This window comes from Aedes albopictus, chromosome 3 (genome assembly GCF_035046485.1).
Source record: "Aedes albopictus strain Foshan chromosome 3, AalbF5, whole genome shotgun sequence".
Classification (NCBI taxonomy): Eukaryota; Metazoa; Arthropoda; class Insecta; order Diptera; family Culicidae; genus Aedes; species Aedes albopictus.
The window spans coordinates 353,000,818-353,021,175 of record NC_085138.1 but is presented as its reverse complement, the minus strand read 5'-3'; the positions used below and the strand labels follow the sequence as shown (position 1 = coordinate 353,021,175).

The 20,358-nt window shown below is 40.4% G+C and overlaps 2 protein-coding genes across 3 annotated transcripts in view; both read left to right on the top strand.

Annotated features, from left to right (window-relative positions):
• LOC109408799 (potassium voltage-gated channel subfamily KQT member 1-like) overlaps window positions 1-20,358 on the top strand; it is a 551,459-nt gene that overhangs the window by 92,652 nt on the left and 438,449 nt on the right. The window lies entirely within an intron of this gene.
• LOC134289442 (uncharacterized protein K02A2.6-like) lies at window positions 16,125-20,282 on the top strand. The gene is made up of 2 exons (XM_062855256.1): window positions 16,125-16,518; window positions 16,581-20,282. Exons 1-2 carry the CDS (start codon window positions 16,441-16,443, stop codon window positions 19,980-19,982), a joined length of 3,480 nt encoding a protein of 1,159 aa, XP_062711240.1. The 5' UTR covers window positions 16,125-16,440; the 3' UTR covers window positions 19,983-20,282.

The following is a 20,358-nucleotide window of genomic DNA, read 5'->3' as shown; positions in this document are numbered from 1 at the left end:
AGCTTTGGAGTTGAAGCGTGATCGGCTCCTTCGCCCACCGACCCTTTGCCAAAGGGTGTGCAAATGGGCCCGGTAAAACGGGATAAGTGACTGTAACTGGCTTTGGGTTTTCTAGCAAATATTTGCTCACGTCCGTCGTAGTCGCTGTTATCGTCGTCGTCTTTGTCGTTATTCAATGGAGCTTTCACGGGAGACGTGGAAAATGGAATGTCGGTTAATGTTTTCCCGGAGTGGATTACGAACGGGGAAAATATTATCTAGGCGAGGGTTACTGAATTATTAATCGGGATGGGAGCCTTTCTGCTTGAGTGGTAGTGATTGCGGGAAAATGGCTGTGTTAACAACAGATACTAGAACCTCTATTGAAACATGAAACTTTAACTTGTAGAGTACACGATTATGAACTGATTTACTATCTTTGAAAAGAATACACTTACTTCAACAAATTTTCTTGGGTTCTGTTTAAAAAGTTCTTTGTAAATGTCTCCAGGGATTCCTTCAGAATATATACAATACAGGGAATTCTTTAAAAGTTTTTACAAGATTTTTGAATACACTCTTTCCGAGGCTTCTTCAGAAAATTTTACAGATATTTCTTCAGAAATTGGTTCAGATATTGTTTTTCAGAAAAACCTCGAGGTATATGTTTAGGAATTGCTCTGGGGCTACAAATGAAAATCCCCACATGAATGTGTCCAAACATTTCATCAAGGATTAATCCAGAAATTCCTATAGATATTCCTCCAGAGATTCTTTCTTCAGAGAGAAAGATTATTACTTTCAGTGATTCAAACAGGAATTGCTCCAGAGATACATACAGAATACATACAGAAATTCCTTCAAGATTTCTTCTAGTTATTCCACCACGTATTACCAAAGGAATTTATATAGCATTTCCTCTAAACATAACTCCAAAATTTTCTCCACGGGACCTTTAGAAATCTCATTCAAAAATATTTCCGTTTCTCTAGGTATTCTGCATTTTTTCATAAAAACGTCCACAGATTTCTCCAAGAAAACTTCTAAGAAATGCTCTAATAACACTGTTTGACAAAAAAAACTTACGGCAGTGTCGCTGGAAATTGGGTCGACCAAATTTTAAGATGAGAGCGGTAATATGACCCATTTTCTATTAGCTTTCAACTGCTTTTTACAGAACTTAGCTAAACTATCTAGAAAAAAGGTTTTAAGTAAACTAATCCTTGATGTCATCGACCAAAAGTTTGGGGTCACTATCGTAAAACATGGAAAATTAATTTGTTGATATCTTTGTCATCTTTCATTCAATTTTAATTTTTCTCGGCTTATTTGAAACAAAATGAATGATATTTACTGCATAGACATTGAGCCACACATATTTGTTGCAATTTACATACTAAAACTTAACGTAAAGTTGCCTCATTTTTTGAAGTGTGGTGAAATGTGTTAACTTTACATAACATTTTTATATGCATAAATCGTTAAATAAGCTAAGTTAAAGACATCAAACGTAAATTTAGTTAATGAGCCAAAAAGAATTAAACTTGAACTATAGATAACGAAGATGAGATGAGTGATTTGGTGATACTTCTCCATGTTTTACGATAGTGACCCAAACTTTTGGCTGATACATCATATTGAGGGGTGACCCCAAACTTTTGGTCAATGACATGAAGAGTTAATTTACTCAATAACTTTTTTTCTAGTTTTTTAAGCTAAGCTCTGTAAAAAGCAGTTGAAAGCTAATAGAAAATGGATCATATTACCGCTCTCATCTTAAAATTTGGTCGACCCAATTTCCAGCGACACTGCTGTAAGTTTATATTCATTTTTTAGAAAATTTGGCAACTTTGAATTAAGTTTACATACAAAATTTTTTGAAAAGTTTCTTTTAAATCATGTTCAAAATTTCTTTGTCTTATTATCTTTTTAATGAAACCTAGGTTTTTGAAATCGGACGCAAATGGGTGGAGATATGGGCCTAATAAAATACATGTTTTTGAGGGGGTGACCCCAAACTTTTGATCGGGAGTGTATGTTATGTATTGCATGGTGGTGTTTGGTGCATTTGTTATGTTCCATTTTATTTTTCGTATCTAGTTCCCAAACGTGAAACCCGATATGGAAAATAAAATGAGTATTTGTAGGGTTTCAATTTATCTGTTACATGTAGAAAATCCTGCTGCGATTCCTTCTGAAATTCATTTGAAAATTCTTTTTTTTTATCTCCAGAAACTTCCTCAAAATTTAAGGGATTTCTTTAAGAATTTTTTTTTAGGGATTTCTTTCGCATATTCTTCCCAGTATTTCTTTCTGCAACAAATCATACAAGTATTTCTTAAGAAATTGATCTTGTTGTTTAATCCTCGGATGTCTTTGGAGATCACTGCATAATTTGTGCAGATATTCATCCAGGAAGTTTTCAGAAACTTTAGCAGAAATTGCTTAAAAATAACTAAAGATTTTTATACGAATTTTTAGGAAATCCTTGGAGGATCGTCTCTAGAAATCCCTTAAAAATTCCTGGAGAAAACTTTGGTAACTCCAAGAAAAAAAATTTGACTTTTTTTGTATGATTTTCTGAACAAAATTTCTGAAGCAATTCCTAAAGTTATCTATTGTGCAATTTCTAGATGAATGTCTTGGATAATACCAAGGAAATATTTGAAGAAACATATATCCCCTTCATTCTTGGAGTATAATCATGAGAGACTTTGAAGTAACTTTGCAAGTAATTCCAAGGAAAAAGGCGTGAGAAACTTTCAGAGGGACACTTGGAAAAATCCGTAAAGGAAATCCTGAAGAAATCTTAAAAAAAAAACTCTATAGAAACCGTAGACAAAGGTACTGGTAAAGATCGTGGAATTCTTATTTTCTTCCCTTGATAAATTTCTAAGGGATCCCTTGAGGTTTTTCTGGAGGAAACTCGAAATCCCGAAGATACCGCTGAAGGAAATCTCATGAAAAATCCTTGAAAAATGCTAAGCAATAGATGCTGTAGCAATTTCTGCAAGAATTGTTGAAATATTCTTTGGAAAAATGATTCTGGAAGAATCCATGAAGGAAGATCCAGATAAATCCATAGCAATACCTAGAGGAATACCTGCAGAAACTTCCAGAAGGAGCTCTTGAGAATTTTCAAAAGGAGTTTCTTAATGAATGCCCGAGAAAATAACTGAATAAATTGAGTGATACCTGGAGGTACCTGTTGAGAAATCCTAGCAATAATTTCAGAAAGGAAGGAAAACCTAAAAATCATTTTTGAAAGGATTTCCTAATCTAGAATTCTTGATGGAACTCCTGGATAATTTCATAGAATATTTTTATGAGAAAATTCTAGAAGAAATTCCAAAGAAAATCTCCAAGAAAACTTTTTACAATATTTTTGGAGGAATTCCTTCAGAAATGTTTGAAGAAAAACATGAAAAAATGCATGCATGAATTTCCTATAGAATCCTTCAAGGAATCTCAGGAGGAATTTCTGAAGAAATTTTCGAGGAAACCCGTGAACCAGTTTTAAGATGAATCTTTTGAGAAATTTCTTGGAAACTGCTGAAGAACACAACGGAAAGGAAAGAGTTTGAAACGATCTCAAATTAAACTAGAAACTGCAACCCCTGAGTGTTGCAGAAACCGTGTCCGGAGTGTTGCAGAGACCAGTGTTGGTAAAAACTCAAATTCTCAAATCTCATGGTTGAGTTGTTTCACGCGCGATTCTTGACTCGCCAAACTCACCGCTGAAAAAATCATGCATGAGTTGACTCGTGTTTTCACTCATTGCTTTATTTCTTGGTGTTCTTATGATTTACATTGAAGTTTTTAGGATTATATGATAGAATAAAAGCAAACCTAGCGTACAATAACATTGAATGCCGTTCAAATTGATTTGGATTCGTTTTACAAGCGAACGAAATTTCGGCGCTTGACTCGTGAGAGCGAGATTTTGCATGAAAATCTCGCGCGTGAGAAAATGATACAGAATCGCGCGCGAGTTTGCTCACGCGAGAGCGGTTCATGAGTCTGCTTTGAGTGTGATTTTACCAACACTGGCAGAGACCAGCGCCGAATCTAAGGGGGAGGGGGGCTTTGGTCAGGGCCTCGGGCCTTGAAAAGAATCGTCCCATTTGTTGTAAATTTGTTTCAATTGTCACCAGACAAAACCCAAAAGCGATGTAGTTTAAAAATTTGGTAGACTCGCTGTTGATCCACCCCTCCCTCTCGTGGGCTTTAGATGTTTGTAGGGCTTGTTCAAGTAGCTGAATGGATTAGTTGAGACATTACTTGACCAAAGTTTAAGGAGGTTCGTGTTTCTTAACACATTATCTCGCTTCCCTGAGGACAATGATAGCGGAATTCTGAAAGAAGTTTTAGTAGTTATTCTTTTAACCCTCGAGCGATAGCGCTGTTGTATTTTGTACAACACGTTGAAAAAATCTCGCTGTTTGTTTTTAGCATTAGCATGGTGCTAGTGGGGGTAGCAAACGCGCGTCTGTGGGAAGGTTGAGAATCCCAATATGCATTGCAGAAAGAGTCAACACTTGAGATCCGCATTTTCAGATTTCGAAACTAAAGTAATAAACGAATTTTGTCAGAAATAAAGGCAGTGTCCGCTTCAAGTCAGTACAAAATTCGCCAGAAAATTTTCTTGGAAACTACACAATGTTAATATCAGTTAGTGATAAACCAACCAGAAAGCGTCCATGAATATTTGAAAGAAATCCTTCACAAGTTGTGAATGAACTCTTTGAGCAACACCCACCAAACATCGATCTTACTTTAAAAGCAGTTTTTACCAAACTTTCATTTGCAACTTAGCTTGAAATGCTCACAAGAAAGTCAAGGGTAATCAACGATTTTTAAAAACTTTTGTTTCCGGCTAGTTCACATCTATTTCGGGTAAAGTACGATTGAGCAGGATGTTTTAAATTAAGATGGATGAATCTTTGAAATATCGAACAACATATTTCAATTGATATTTTTGCCGAACAGATCATTATACGACAACATTCGCCTTGATGAAGGCTTTCTGAGAGTATCGCGCTGTGCGTGAAAACATTTTTTTTAACATGGGAAAGGATAGGAGCTGCATTTTCAAATGCTTCTAATTCTTTGTTGGAATTTTTTTTTAAGCAAAACGTTCTTAATGTTATCAAATGAGATTTTGATACGCTATATTATAGGCATAACATTGTGATTTAAAAACTTTTTGTCTAAAACCAGTTATAGTGTAGCTAATTGAAAGTATATTGCAAAACATAACCACTTTTTTCAATCTGAAGTCCCTGAAATATTTTAGAAGCATTTGAAAATGCAGCTCCTATCCTTTCCCATGTTAAAAAAATGTTTTCACGCACAGCGCAATTCTCTCAGAGAGCCTCCGTCAAGGCGAATACTGCAACGAAGAAATCGTTATGTGTGGTTGTGAAATACGACGTTCCGTATGCAGAACATCGACGCACACATTTACTTGCATCCTCTCCAAGCTAAAACAACTTGTTGTTTACATTTTATACATGGTAAAAAAATTATTTTTTTTTAGAACAAACGTCTTGAGATCCCGCTTCATCAGTGCATGAGAACTTCAGGCGCGCAAATTTCAAGACGCAAGCTTTAAACAACAGTGCATTTTTATATTGTTCTTGACAGGCCCGTGCACAGAAGTGGCGCCAAGGGAGGGGTTTTTCCCAATTTCGGCAAAAGGCGGAGGGGCGCCTAGTGTATGAAGCGTCGATAATGGGAGGCAGACGCGCCAACTTGGTCAAATTATTGGGGGGCAAAGCCTGTTTTTTTCTGATTTTTTGTATGGAAAAATTAAAAAAATCCTCAATTATTGGGGGGGCAAACCTATGCTTGCCCCCCTAAGTTGGTGCCTATGATGGGAGGGGTTTAACCCCCAAACCCCCCCCCTCACATGTGCACGGGCTTGGTTCTTGATCACTAGTAATAAGTTTAAAATAGGAAGATCAGGTGCGCTGGTTTTGTTTACGAAGAGACTTGTGCGCTCAAGTCTGCCCTAAATTGAACAGCTTTTGCTGCATTCGGCAGCAGTAAAATCCAACTTTCAAGCCGCAGAGTTTTTGTGGGTTGTGAATTGAAGGTCAGTTCAATAAGTGAATCTGGCGAAGTGAAAATTGAACGGCGATGAAGAAAAATTCCTTTAGCTGCTGCTTTGGCAAACGCAAAAAAAAATCTTAAGTGGAGTGAAATTGAAACGTGAAATTTTGCGTAATTATCACGAGAGTGGTTATCAATAGCCTACATCCTTTTTCATCCATCTAAAGAGACATTTGCAAAGATACAGTGACCGGCACAAAAAAAGATCCACCATATAGTGTACGCATGTATTTTATACATGCAAACATGATAAAATAAATCTTTCAATGAAGGCACTTCATCCATTTTACATTGTTTAAGTGATCTGTGTCGAAAAATATTTGGTTTTTGAGGAATAAAATGATTTCTGATAAGATTGGGAGAATCGCTTAAAAATTGGGTATGACAGAAAAAAACATCCACTTAGCAATTAATTCTGAAACTTCAAAATTTTACCAAATTTTCCAACGTTTTACTTCTTGGTGTATATTATTGTTATGTTTTCGATATATAAAATTTATTTTGACATGTGTTTTATCAATTTTAGGGTGATATGGGGTGAGTTTATATTTCATGGTTAATATAATAGGTAAAATTTTCCCTAAACTCCAGAAACTATCTGTAAGCAATAATTAACGCTATTAATCTACTATACAACAATAATTCAGCTTGCAGACATACATGAATGTACTTTTTTGAACATTTTTTATGAGGTTTGGTCGACTAATGCAAAGTAATGCACATGTTGTGAAGATTATTAAGGATTATTTGATATTATTTGATAACACAAAACACTCTCATGTTTGTGTATCGCAATGATCACCCCCATCTGCTTGTACTAAAGCTTGCTGGAGGTATATTCTCTTATATACACATTGATAATAACAAAATTTCAATGTATTGTAAGTGGTACACACGGGTGTTCAACCATAATGCTATTTTTTAACATCAAATTCCACTGTCGTATTGAAGTACCCATTCTCAAAATCAAAAGTATACAAAAAATAAAGCGTCAGATCATCTAGATGTCTTCTGCAATATTTTTTGTTGGAATGCAAGGAATATATGTGCTGAAGACACCAACATGATTTGACGTTAGTCGCTCTTGCAATCACTCATTTCATGTGTGCGCATAATTTAACACCAGTGTGATTTTATTTTGAAAGTTACTATTATAAGTGAGCACCATGTGTACTACTTGTAATACTTTGAAAATTTGTAATTATCAATGTGTATATGATAGAATATACCTCCAGCAAGCTTTGGTACAAGCAGATGGGGGTGATCATTGCGATACACAAACATGAGAGTGTTTTGAGTTATCAAATAATACCAAATAATATCAAATAATCATTAATAATCTTCACAACATATGCATTTCTTTGCATTAGTCGACCAAAACTCATAAAAAATGTTCAAAAAAGTGCATTCCTATACGTCTGCAAGCTGAATTATTGTTGAATTCTATTTTAATAGCATCCATTCTTGCTTACAGATAGCTTTTGTTGTTTAGGGAAAATTTTACCTATTATATTAACCATGAAAAATAAACCCACCCCATATCAGCCTAAAATTGATAAAACTCATGTCGAAATAAATTTCACAAGTCAAAAACATCACAACAGCAAAAACCAAGAAGCAAAACGTGTGAAAATTTGGCGAAATTTTGAAGTTTCACAATTAATTGCTAAGTGGATCTTTATTTCTGTCATACCCAATTTTAGAGCAATTTTCCCAATCTTATCAGAAATCATTTTATTCCTCTAAAACCAAACATTTTTCAACACATATCACTAATACAATGTAAAATGGATGTAGTGCATTCATTGAAAGATATATTTTATCATGCTTGCATGTATTTTTCACTGGAAACTGCAATCACTATATGGTGGATCTTTTTTTGTGCCGGTCACTATAAGTCGGAATATCTGAAACGATTGACTATTTACCGTCTGATGTGACGGAAATAAGTGCATATGACGAAGTAAATTTTTATTAAAAAAAAAAAAAGACACGGACAACGTCTTCAGCTTTCGGCTGTACAGACTGTTTTAAACTTAACATTAGACAAGGGACAACGGAGCATGCACCAGTGGAAACGGGGAAGAAACTATTCTCACGAAAAGTTTCAACGCCCGAAGCGGGAATCGAACCCTCACCCCATAGCATGGTGCGATTATAAGCTTGGTGACCCTAACCACACGGCTACGAGGCTCCACACTGACGATGTGTAGGTTATAATTTTTGTCGCTTTGCGGTCTTCAAGTTCTTTGGCACATCGGCTATATATTTTTTTACATCATCATCTAAATTTTTTAAATAGTATTTAAGAAGATTTTAAATGATGATTTTTCCATTTAGTATACAAATGAATTTGCAAAAACAATCGCAATTCGGGAAACGGGAACACAACCAATCGGACTCATATCAAAATAAATAATCTTACGGTAGTGCATCTTTTCGAATACTTGGAAACAGTGTTGTTCATAAATAGCACATCTTGTTCATTTTTAACTATCGAGGTCGTAAAAAATAACAAATATTTATTTAACATTCCTCGTAGCCACAACTTTTCAATCGACCATATAGTTACATTACACCCAGCGCAGTCCATCTGTAAGGAATCTAAATCATCAGCGAACACCCCAAACCCTGTTTATTTTAGGCTGCCAAACACAATTTAACCTCCGAATTTCGTTGCTTTGTTCGCGCGTATTCTCCCAAGTGATTCATTTTACGAGCAAATTTTCTTCCGAAAGAGTTCACTCGGGGAATCCACACGTTCCCTGAAGTTGATTTCGTTGCGTATTGTTACCAACCGTAAGAACCAGCAGCAGAATGGTGCCAACTGGCGGCGGCGGCAGAGCAAATAAATTACTGCGGTCCATATATATTGTTCGAGTCCCAAGGTGAGAAAGAAAAAGTCACATATTTTTCCTAGGGAAATGGTAACAAAGTCTCTGTTTACCTCCATGGAACCATGAGCGTTGAACCTCCCGACGCACTCTATAGGTACTATTGGTGCGGTGGCGTGAGGCGTCGTCTTCAGACCGGCGCGGCGTTGCGTTGTTTATAAACATTTATTCGTGGTCGAGCGGAAAGCCTCCGCACAAACGTGCCTCCCGTCTCGGTCGTATTACACGCTTTTCGGAGTTCGCAAAATTGCTGAATGAATTATTTATGACGGCTAACTATACCTCTACATGGGTGTGTATATTTATAGAAGGTGCGGTCGCACTGTGGCACAGAACTTAGACTTTTGCGCCACAAATCAGACTCACAAAGCCACAAAGGCAACCCTTGATCCGGGCTCCTTGATCCGGGCTCCTATGTCGGTCTTGGTACCGCCATCTGACGCGATCCGGCTACCAAGATATTGAAAGTTTTCGACTTGCTCCTTTTCGAGTCCCCAGTAAGCCTAGTGATTAAGGCTATGGATCGCAGACGGCGGAATCGATTCCCGTTCCGGTCGAAAAAAAATTCTCGACTTTTTGGACATAGTGTATCATTGTACTTGCGATCGTAGTGTGCTGTGAAAGCCGACGGACGCAAAAAATTTGTTCGCGTCAATTTGTTTCGCGAAAAGTGAAAACTTCATTTTATAAAAATACACTTGTACGGCTAGAAACGAGAAGTTTGGTGTTTTGTGTTTAGTAAATTAGTTAACAGAAAAAAAAGCCACATGGATTGAACGTTTCGCGGGTTTATCTGAAACTGCAGATTTTTCGTAACATAGCCCATCATTTCGCGTGTGAGTGGAAAGGGGAAAAGTTGTGCCACTGCAGTGCGTTTCTTGTGTGGAGATGTCGGGGAATGACGCGGCTAGTCCCGATTTCATATTGTTCTGTTCGTCGATGCTCCTTCCCGCTGGTGTTCGGTCTGGAGGAAAAAAAAACACTTCCGCTTTCGAGGTGTTGTTCTGCTGCGGTGCTCGTAGTCGCAGAAGCAGTTGAACCTAGTTGAACTGGTTGGTCTTCCATCGCCGTCTAAAACGAAGCCGCGTTCGTCAACAGTGGAAGCAGTTTGGATTTAGGGGATAATTGCGAACTTCCCAACAGATTCGCAGAAATAATGGAGGAATTCCGGTCTAAACCGTTGAACTTCGTCGTACAACGGGAGATGATGAAAAGGAACACTGAAGGCATTTTCTATTTTTCACGGTGAGTCCGTTCCTGTTTATATTATTGCGCTTGTAATTTTTGTAAAAATTGTGAATTCTGTATATATTTAATGTTCTATCCGTTATAAACTTGAACTTGTAAAAGAAGGGGGTAAGGGGTACTTTTCTTTTCGTTTCAGAGAGCGAGTATAGGCGCTTAAGCCTTAGGCATTAGGGCCAGGGCATTCAATGTAAATATCACTGCCCCATCCCAGGAAATTGCGCTGATATGGAGTGTGCCTTAACTTTCTTAGCCACGCCACTCCCACCGATTCAACGTACAAAACTCATTCCCCTAATAATGAAACGGTTGGTACGGTTGTCCCCGTTTCTTCAACTATCAAATTCAAAAACATACATCAATCATGTTATTCATAAGTGGATAACCTGATTGCCGTAAATTTTTGAATTGTCTTCAAACCCATTAGTCTGCACAGTGGGCCTGGCCGTTTTAATATTTGTGTCATCTCGCTGATATGCCACAAATATTAATGATGACAAGAAAATATCAGAAGAAATTCCGGTATTTCCAGGATGCTTTTCAACACTGGCTGTGCAAGCACTAGAATAGAATAGAATAGAATAGATAGTGTATCATTGTACTTGCTACACAATGTTCAGTTCATGCAATAGTAGGCAAAGAAAGCCTTTCAATTAATATGTAACTGTGGAAGTGCTCTAAGGGTCGATTTCTTCACCTCGGCTTAACAGGTAAGCCAGGCTTACCCATATAGTTAAACCTGGTTTAACGCTTAAGCCAGGGTGAAGAAATCGCATATAAGAACACTAGGTTGAAGAGAGGCAGGTCAAGTTCCAATGGGAACGTCGAGCCACAAAGACGAAAAAGAAGAAGTAGTAGAAGAAGAAGAAGAAGAAATGAAGAAGAAGAAAAAGAAGAAGATCTTCTCTTGTCCTTCGGCCCGTCCCTATTGACATCCAACGATTTGGTCTTGCTGACGTTAATGGTTAGAGTGCCAGAGATGCATTTTAAACGCTCATGTGCGGTGAGCGTGCCTAAAGTGTTCTCTGATTGCTCTTACGTGCATGTGCACACTTTTGAACAAAACTTAGGTAACTAGATGGCTCACGCAGGCTCACGCAACGGTGTTCAAAACTGACAGTTCCTTCAGATCGAGAGTCAGTAATCTGTCTACCAAAGTTTACTCGTTTGACGGCTGCGTTTGCATTTGCATCTCAATGCATTAATCCAACTTATCACCTACCGCAATTCATAGGTTATTTTCCAACCAGCCCACCATATTTTCCGATGGGTAATAATTTATTGAGCTTATTACTATTAAGTGTCTTTGAGTTGGTTATTGGGTGCACGATGACCGAAATAATAAAAAAACTATCCTCTTTACACCGGGTTGAAAACGGACCGTGCTGCTCCCCACGCCGTACTATGGGTCACATGGACATCGACCGGATTATCAAGAAACACTTTTGGTCCAACATTTTACAATAGGGATGAAATTGATGTCCATGAACTGGCCGGAGCTCGATCCGGTTTTTTGTTGATCCCTATGTGTTTTGAGGTCAACAGAATGTGGGTTGAAGCCTCTAATAAAAGAACAAACCTCACTGTATCCAATCATGAACGGATAATTAGCTATCATGTTCGTAGGTTCTGCGGATATTTCGTACCCAAAGATGAACACGAAAACCTTAACTCCAAGTGGCGTAGACCGACAGCCGCGTCTTTGCGTTGATGATCGAATGAAAATAAAACACACAAATCTGTTGCTATTAGCTACACAGTGCTCTGCGTTCAAACACCCACTAGTGTTTGAACTTGAACACGGCTCACGTGAGCACCGTCTTTGAAACAGAACATGAGCAGAACGCGTTCAAATGCATCTCTGGGTTAGACCCGCCGCAGAGGATCGAATACAGCTCCGTTATACAGGACTCTGCATGTAAAAGTCCCGTACTGTGCTCCGATGAGGTTGACGATTCCGGAACTCAACTCCCTTGTGTCTCAGGACGCCCCATAGATTTTCGTGTATCAGTCGATCGAAAGCTTTTTCGTAGTCAATGAAAACCAAATAGAGGGACTATCGGAATTCATCAACTTGTTCCAGGATGATACGGAGCGTGTGGATATGTTCCACACAAGATCTTCGGACACGGAATCTTGCCTGCTACCGCCGGAGAATCGCGAGTATCTTCTCCTGTATCTGAGTTAGGATAACTTTGCACAGAACTTTGAAAATAACACACATTATCATGATGCCACGCCAGTTGTCGTATACAGCCAGATCCCCATTCTTTTGAACTCTCACTTAGACGCCCTGCAATCTGCAACCAGTCGACCGGAAAAGTCGTGGTGTCCCAGATATTACAGAATAGTTGATGCAGCATATGTATGGATAGCATGGGGTCAGCTTTGAGCATCCCTACTGACATGCGATCGACCCCGAGAGCTTTGTTGAACTTCATGCTTCGGATGACTGTTTCAATATCCTGTAGTGATTGTGCCTCAGAGTTGATGCGTCGAACTTTTCGACATGTGGTATTTTGAGCCATATTAATGTGCAGCTTCGTCGAGGATCTAGCGAAAAACTAGCAACAGCTCAAGCATCTCAAGCAGCTAGTGAGAAATTGTACCGCTATAAGATGACTGCTGACGTTGCTAAAGGATTCTAGAGCTGGCGATATAGTATAGGAATGGATGCGATGACTGTCCATGGGCACAGCCATCTGTAAAGTATAGTAGATTGGAAAAATGTAATCAGGCGTCCGTGTGAGTCAGACAGAGTGTAGTGTGACTCCGCAGAGTTTGTGATGCCTCCCCCTCTTGTTTAGGAAGGGATAGGGATTGAATATCCGGACTTTCTCCGTTCAGGACCTCGTATCCGTTATTCGAAAACGGTCACCATTCCTCGGGTGAAGCGTCTTAATCGTCAAGGAGGTATTCCCCTCTCGGCCGACCAAGGAAGCCATGTCGCAGTTCGACCGATTGTGACCATGAGGGAAGACGCCTGATCGTCCAAACCACCCAGCAAAGTCCCCGTCGGTAGAGTACCGACCCAAAACCCGCCATTAACCGATACCAAGCTGCCCCGGCGAAGTATTCCGGCCACACGGTAGTTCAAGAGCAGCAAAAGCGAAGAAGCATCTGCAGCAGCTGTCCGTAATCTCGCTTACACGCCACACAATTGTGTCATACCTGTAGTAAATTGGGTACTTGCTATAAATGTTATTTTAATTGACATTATAAATATTAAAGTTGATGTTGCTATTACGTGATTTAACACAATCTGGCAAATTTTCATCTATTAGTTCAGAGTTTATTTTAATACTTTAATAAAAATAATTTAAATAATACACATAATATTCAACGGGGAAAAATATATAAATATAATAGAAAGGGAAAAATAAATACAGTGCTTGTTTTATTTAAAAATTTTAACTTGTTTTAATTGTCAATCAATATAATTTTCTCTCACACATGATTATGGCAATTATGCATATATACAGTTGAAGTTCAGGGAAATTAAAATGAAGAGCTTTTATTTTATTCTTAGCTCTCTGTTCAGGGAATATTTGTTTCCGTGTACATGTTACTGCGAGTCATAACGGCCACAAATGTTTCTGAAGGGACGCACAGGTAACGCAACGTGAGAAACGCAACGTCAAAACGCAAAGTCGAACCGGAAGCGAGCGGCTCGGGTAGAAAAGCGAGTGTTAGATCATTCTGTTAACGATTTTCAAGAGCGAAAGTTCAAAAGAAAATTTGTGCTCCTAAAATTAAAGGAATAAGTATAATTCATTCCGATTTTTAATCATATTCCGTAAGCTTATCATCGAAAACACTACATGGCGCAGTCGGCAGGTGAGTACAAGGAAAATCAAAAGAAATTAAGCAGAAGGTGTAAGCTTCTGCGAGTGATTTCAAAGATGGCTGAAGTACGCAAGTGAATTGTTTTAAAGATGGCTGAAGTATGAGCATTGGGGGTGGACTGCATGAAGCATGAGAGGGAAATTGTTAAGGAAACAGAGCGAGCAGGACTCTGCAATAATAATAACTAAAAAAAAAATAATAATACAGAGCGAGCAGGACTCTGAAAAAAAAAAAAGTAATAACAGAGCGAGCAGGTCTCTGAAAAAAAAAAATAGAACAGAGCGAGCAGGTCTCTGGAAAAAAAAAACCGCTAGCAGGTCTCTGTAATTTGAGAATGGAACAAATTATTTGAGTTATTGTAAATATTAATAATTAGAGCGAGCAGGTCTCTATTTACTAAGCGCTATCTCTGTTTGGTTATAGGAAAATACGTGCGAGCTCCGAAGAAGACGGCGGCTGAACTGTCGGAAGAGTTAGCCGAACAGTTGGCGGAAGAAAGATCGATGAAGGAACAGTTGGCTAGTGAACTTGAGCAATCACGTAAAGAGAATGAAGAGCTGCGGTTGAACATGAATGCCAAGGACACGGGAAGCAACCCTGACAGTCAGAATCTGGATTTCGAGGTTCAAGCCAGGCTCAGCAGCACTCGACAACATGCAATGAATTCGAATGTGTCCCGTAGTTTCGAAGAATCCAGGTTTCTGTCTTCTGTCAACCAGTTGTCGGTCGCGTCAATCAATGTGCCCGAGTGTAAAGGAACTGACAACGAACCGATTCACCGACAAACCTTCGAATTATGGAAAGATCTACTCGTGGACTCATTGAAACTAGCTGGCATTGATGAGGAGGCAACCATGTATACAGTGTTCAAAGTGAAGGCCGGGCCGCGCCTGCTCGACATTTTCAGGAATACGAAGACACAAGCTGATGCACCGGATCCTGATACGGCTCCTTTTTCCAACGCCATGCATCGACTAAAGACGTATTTTGGTTCTGGATCAGATGTTATGTTGATGAGGCGGCGACTAGCACTGATGGTCCAAAAAGGCAATGAAACTGACCTAAATTACATAGTAAGGGTCGGCTCCACAGCACGACTATGTGAATTCGAAAACGACAAGGAGTTCGAGGAAATAGTTTCCACAGTTGCAGAGCATGCCAGGAGCCGTGACGTCAGGACGGCTGCCCTGAAAATGATCAGTCGTCAGGGCAGTTTCACAGATCTTGTGGACAAGGTACGTGAGCTGGAAGCCATTCAGCTTAATGAAGACTATGTGAGACAGAAGCACGGCCGGGAGCGCGACAATTTGGCCCCTGCGTTGGTTGCTCCAGTGAGATCGCCGCAGGTTTGGGAGGCACCTCGTTTTCCTCGTGGTAACATGAACTTCCGGGGATATCCGGGTCGAAGAGGCAGCTGGCGTGCTCCGAGAGGCAGATACCCGTCGGCGAATGTCCAAACTCGACCACAGAATCAGCCTCTGGCTGGAGAAAGATGTTGGCGTTGTTACAGCGTTTATCATACGGGCGACATTTGCAATGTTAAGGACAAAACTTGTCACAAGTGTGGTCTGGTTGGACACATTCAGCGAGCGTGTACTCCTAGCACCTACAAACGCACGGCCAAGGAAGGATTGGAAGCAGCTCCGGCCAAAATTGCCGTCATTGAGAAAGTTGAAGAAGTTGCAGGTGGCGATGATTCGGTAAGTGCTGCAAAGGGAGAATGATTTAAGAACAGGTTTAAGAACAAGTATTCGTAGTTGATAATATTTCTTCAAAATAGACTTTCTCCTTTGAGCACTATTTATATTTTCATTTTTTTGTTTATTTTGTCACTTTGAACTTGTATGACAATTTTTTTTTGTTATAACTATGATTGGAAGGAATATGTTTTTTTTTTGTCAAACTGAAAACACTTATACGTATGAAATACAATCTGAAACCAGAATTTTCTTGTGAAGTTCAAACTCAAGATTTTGAATAAATGAATTCAATGAAGTAATGCTGATGTATTATTATGCAGGAATCGAAAAGCATCAACGAAATGGTAATTCACGAGAGTCAATGTCAACACTTAATGAATAAGCTTGATTCGGCGAAATCAGAACAGTCAGTACAGGCACCAGCTCCCCGAGAAAGTCGTCCGTCGATTCTCAATAAATCGTCAGGCCCTGAGCGTTGCAAAACTAGATCAACAAGCCGTGAACCTAAAGAAACAATAAATATTGTGAGTATGAGTCCCAACAAAACGAAAAAAAAAACTTCAGCGGTTATTAATTGATACTTATGTTACTAGCAGCGTCCTTCGTTTGCCGAGGGAATTGTTCCGAGTAAGAAAGCATCGAACGTCGTTTCAGGCGACACTATGATGGCGGTGGTTGTGGATGGCTCGGAGTGTTCCAATATCGGACTAGTGACCGATGTACCTGAAACAAAAGTTTATGTAAGTATATTGGTTATTAAAAAGAGGATACAAACATTATTTGATACTTATGTTATTAACAGCGTGGTTCATTCCCTAAGAACACTGCTTCAAGCAAGTGTGCACCACAAGACATTTCGGATGATATTGAAATGTCGGAAGCCATGGGTGCAACGAAGCATCCCATAATCGAACCCGTAGACGTTGAGCCTGGTACTAGGACTATTAGCGTTCTGAATCGTCCATTGCCAGAGCATCCTAGTTCAATGGCTAGCGCGTTGGACGAAGCTACAGACGGGAGTATAATCGTAGCAGTTGTAGCAGGATTGCGATGCCCGTTCCTGATCGATTCGGGAGCGCAGGTCAACACATTCACCGAGGATTCTTTCTGCAAGTTGATGTCAGATCCTGCATATAGCAGCGAAGTATTCGAAGTGAAGTGTGGAACCGATAGGCCGCTAAAAGCGTATGCGTCTTCTGGAAACATTGAGGTAATGGCCACATTCAATGCATATCTGTTCATCTCTGATGACAGACCGATTTTGTTGGAAAAGTTTTATGTGGTTAAGGAAGCACGAGCTCTTCTAAGCAGAACAACTGCATCGCGATACAGTGTTCTAATGCTTGGGCTAAAGGTCCCCGTACAGACCGTACAGACACAGCCAGTTGCTGCTCACCACGTATATGCTGGGGAGATTGCAGTGCTTGACACGGACGACATTTTTCCAAAATTCAATGTTCCTCCAGTCAAGATTCACTACGATAAGTCGAAGCCACCGTGCCGGAACATTTTCCTGAACATCCCGGCGGCCGTGAAACCTCTAGTGGAAAAACGGATCCAGGAGCTGATTAAGGCAAACATAATAGAACCAGTCATCGATGGAATGGATACGTCCTTCTGCTCTTCCATGTTGGTTGTACCTAAAGGAAAAGAAGACATCAGGCTGGTTATTGATTTGCGAGGTCCCAACCGATATATTTATCGGACTCCCTTTTCGATGCCAACGTTGGAGCAAATTTTGGCTGAAATAGATGGAGCTACCTGGTTCTCTACAATTGACATTTCGAATGCGTACTTCCATATCGAGTTGGACGAAGAGTCAAGGCATCTGACCAACTTCTTCACGGAGTTTGGCATGTTTCGTTGTGTGAGGCTGCCATTTGGACTCTGCAATGCTCCGGATTTATTTCAAGAAACGCTACAGAGGAAGATACTTGGCGGATGTAAGGGATGCAAGAATTATCAGGACGATGTCCTGGTATTCGGCGCGACGAAAGAAGAGCATGATCGAAACTTGGAGGCTGTCCTCGCGTGCTTGGCTAATCATAACGTAAAACTAAATGAAGAGAAATGTGTCTTCGGCAGCCAGATCGTCGGATTCCTGGGTTTCACGCTGACGCCGCAGGGTTGGATGATCGAAGAGGAAAAGATCTCGGCTATCAACAATTTTCGGACGCCTGTCAGCTGCTCGGAGGTCAAGAGTTTTCTTGGCTTGATAACGTTCGTTGATAAGTTTATCATCCATCGGGCTACAAAAACGGAGCATCTACGAGCATTAGCCACTTCAGAGAGATTCTACTGGACAGAGAAAGAAGAGGCGGAGTTTTCCTACCTAAAGAACGAGGCGTTCAAGACAATCAAGCGTTTAGGATATTACAATCCATCGGACCGAATCGAGCTATTTGTGGACGCGTCACCTACGGGACTGGGAGCCGTGCTGGTCCAATATAACGCTTCTGAACAACCTCGAATCATTGCTTGTGCGTCGAAAGTGCTCACTGCCACCGAACAGCGCTACCCCCAAACACAGAAAGAGGCTCTGGCTGTCGTTTGGGGCGTGGAGCGGTTCAATTATTATCTGTTGACAACATCGTTTGTAATCCGAACGGATGCCGAGGCCAACCAATACATTTTCAACACCAACCACCGACTAGGACGAAGGGCTGTGACGCGTGCAGAAGGTTGGGCCTTGAGATTGCAACCGTACGACTTCACTGTTCAACGCGTAGCCGGTGTTGAGAACGTAGCTGATGCACTATCTAGGTTGATACCCGAAACGCAGCAAACCGAACCGTTTGAAGACGATGAAGAGAAACACTTCCTATATGCCTTGGATCCAGGTTGTATGGAGCTTACTTGGACTGAAATTGAGAGTAGGTCAGAAGGTGACGAAGAACTACAACTGGTACGCAAAGCATTGGAAACGAACAAATGGCCGCAAGACATTCGTGCATATGAAGCTCAAAAGAAGAAAATGCATTGCCTCGGATTTCTGGTATTCAAGGATGAACGAACGATCCTGCCACATTCTCTTCGTAGGAAAGCGCTAGAGTCTGCTCATGGCGGACATATAGGTGAAGTGGCCATGAAGCGCATAATGCGTCAGTTTTTCTGGTGGCCAAAAATGTCGGTTGAAGTATCTCGTTTTGTTAGGAACTGCGAAACCTGTACACTATTGTCCAGACGTAATCCGCCGCTACCACTTGCTTCAAGGGATCTTCCAGACGGACCGTGGGAGATACTGCAGATTGATTTTTTGTCAGTACCCAACTTCGGAACAGGGGAGTTTTTGGTTGTAGTTGATACATACTCGAGATACCTTCATGTTGTTGAGATGAAATCCTTGGACGCAGAAAGTACGAACTCTGCCCTGTGTGAGGTGTTCCATACCTGGGGCTATCCTGTTATAATTCAAAGTGATAACGGGCCTCCTTTTCAAAGCACAGCGTTTAACGAATACTGGAAAGGAAAAGGGATTGAAATACGTAAGGCAGTGCCTCTGAGTCCTCAATCCAATGGGGCTGTCGAAAGACAGAATCAGGGGATTATAAAAGCCATGTCAGCATCCAGGATCGACGGGCGAAACTGGCGTAATGCTCTCCAAGAATATGTTCATCGACATAATACGCTGGTGCCTCACTCACGACTGGCGGTGACGCCTTTTGAACTAATGGTAGGATGGAAACATCGGGGCACGTTTCCTAGCTTGTGGGGAGGAGCCTCGAACGAAGAGCTTGATCGTGAAGAAGTCCGTGACCGTGATGCAGAGACGAAACTTTCGAGTAAGATGTACGCTGATTCAGTTCGGGGCGCCAGGGAATCCAACATTAAGATAGGGGATGTCGTGCTACTGGCTCAGCAAAAACGGAACAAAACAGATCCAACGTTCTCGTCGGAGCGCTACAGGGTTGTAGCTAGAGAAGGGGCTAAAGTGGTTGTAATAAGCAAAGCTGGTGTTCAATACGCAAGGAATGTCCAGGAAGTTAAAAGGGCACCTGATTTTGCAATCGACACTGGCGAAGCTTCTGATGATCACGCTGAGGATGACACAGTCCCAAGCTTTGCTAATTCTGGGAACATTTCGGAGAATGACGGCGCAAGTTCATCGCAGCAGGAGATAATACCTCGAGCACTCCGAAGTCGACAGCAAATAAAACGTCCCTCGAGATTCGACCATAATTTTGTGTATCGCGTGTTTCATTAGACGCCGAAGTTCGTCGGTGGCCGCAGTGCAAACTATTTTTTTCTCACTTTCACTGATGAGTTTGTTTAAATAAATAATGGTTACTATGAAGTTGGAAAAAAAAGTCACCTACTATGTTTTCTTTCCTTTTGTACTCAGTGTCACGTCGGTCTCATCCGTATTTTTTTTTAGGTTCCAGTCGAATACAGATGCAAACAAAATACGAACTGGTGCCTAAACGTTTAATGAATTGCTTTCACTTGTTCCGATTGTGGTAGAGAAAGCCTACAATGAAAAGATTAATTAAAATAGAATGTTGCTACTTACTTGGACTTGATTCAGCTGAGAAGCTCGACTGTGGTTAAAGAAAAAACTGATTTGACGTTTCTGAAAATTC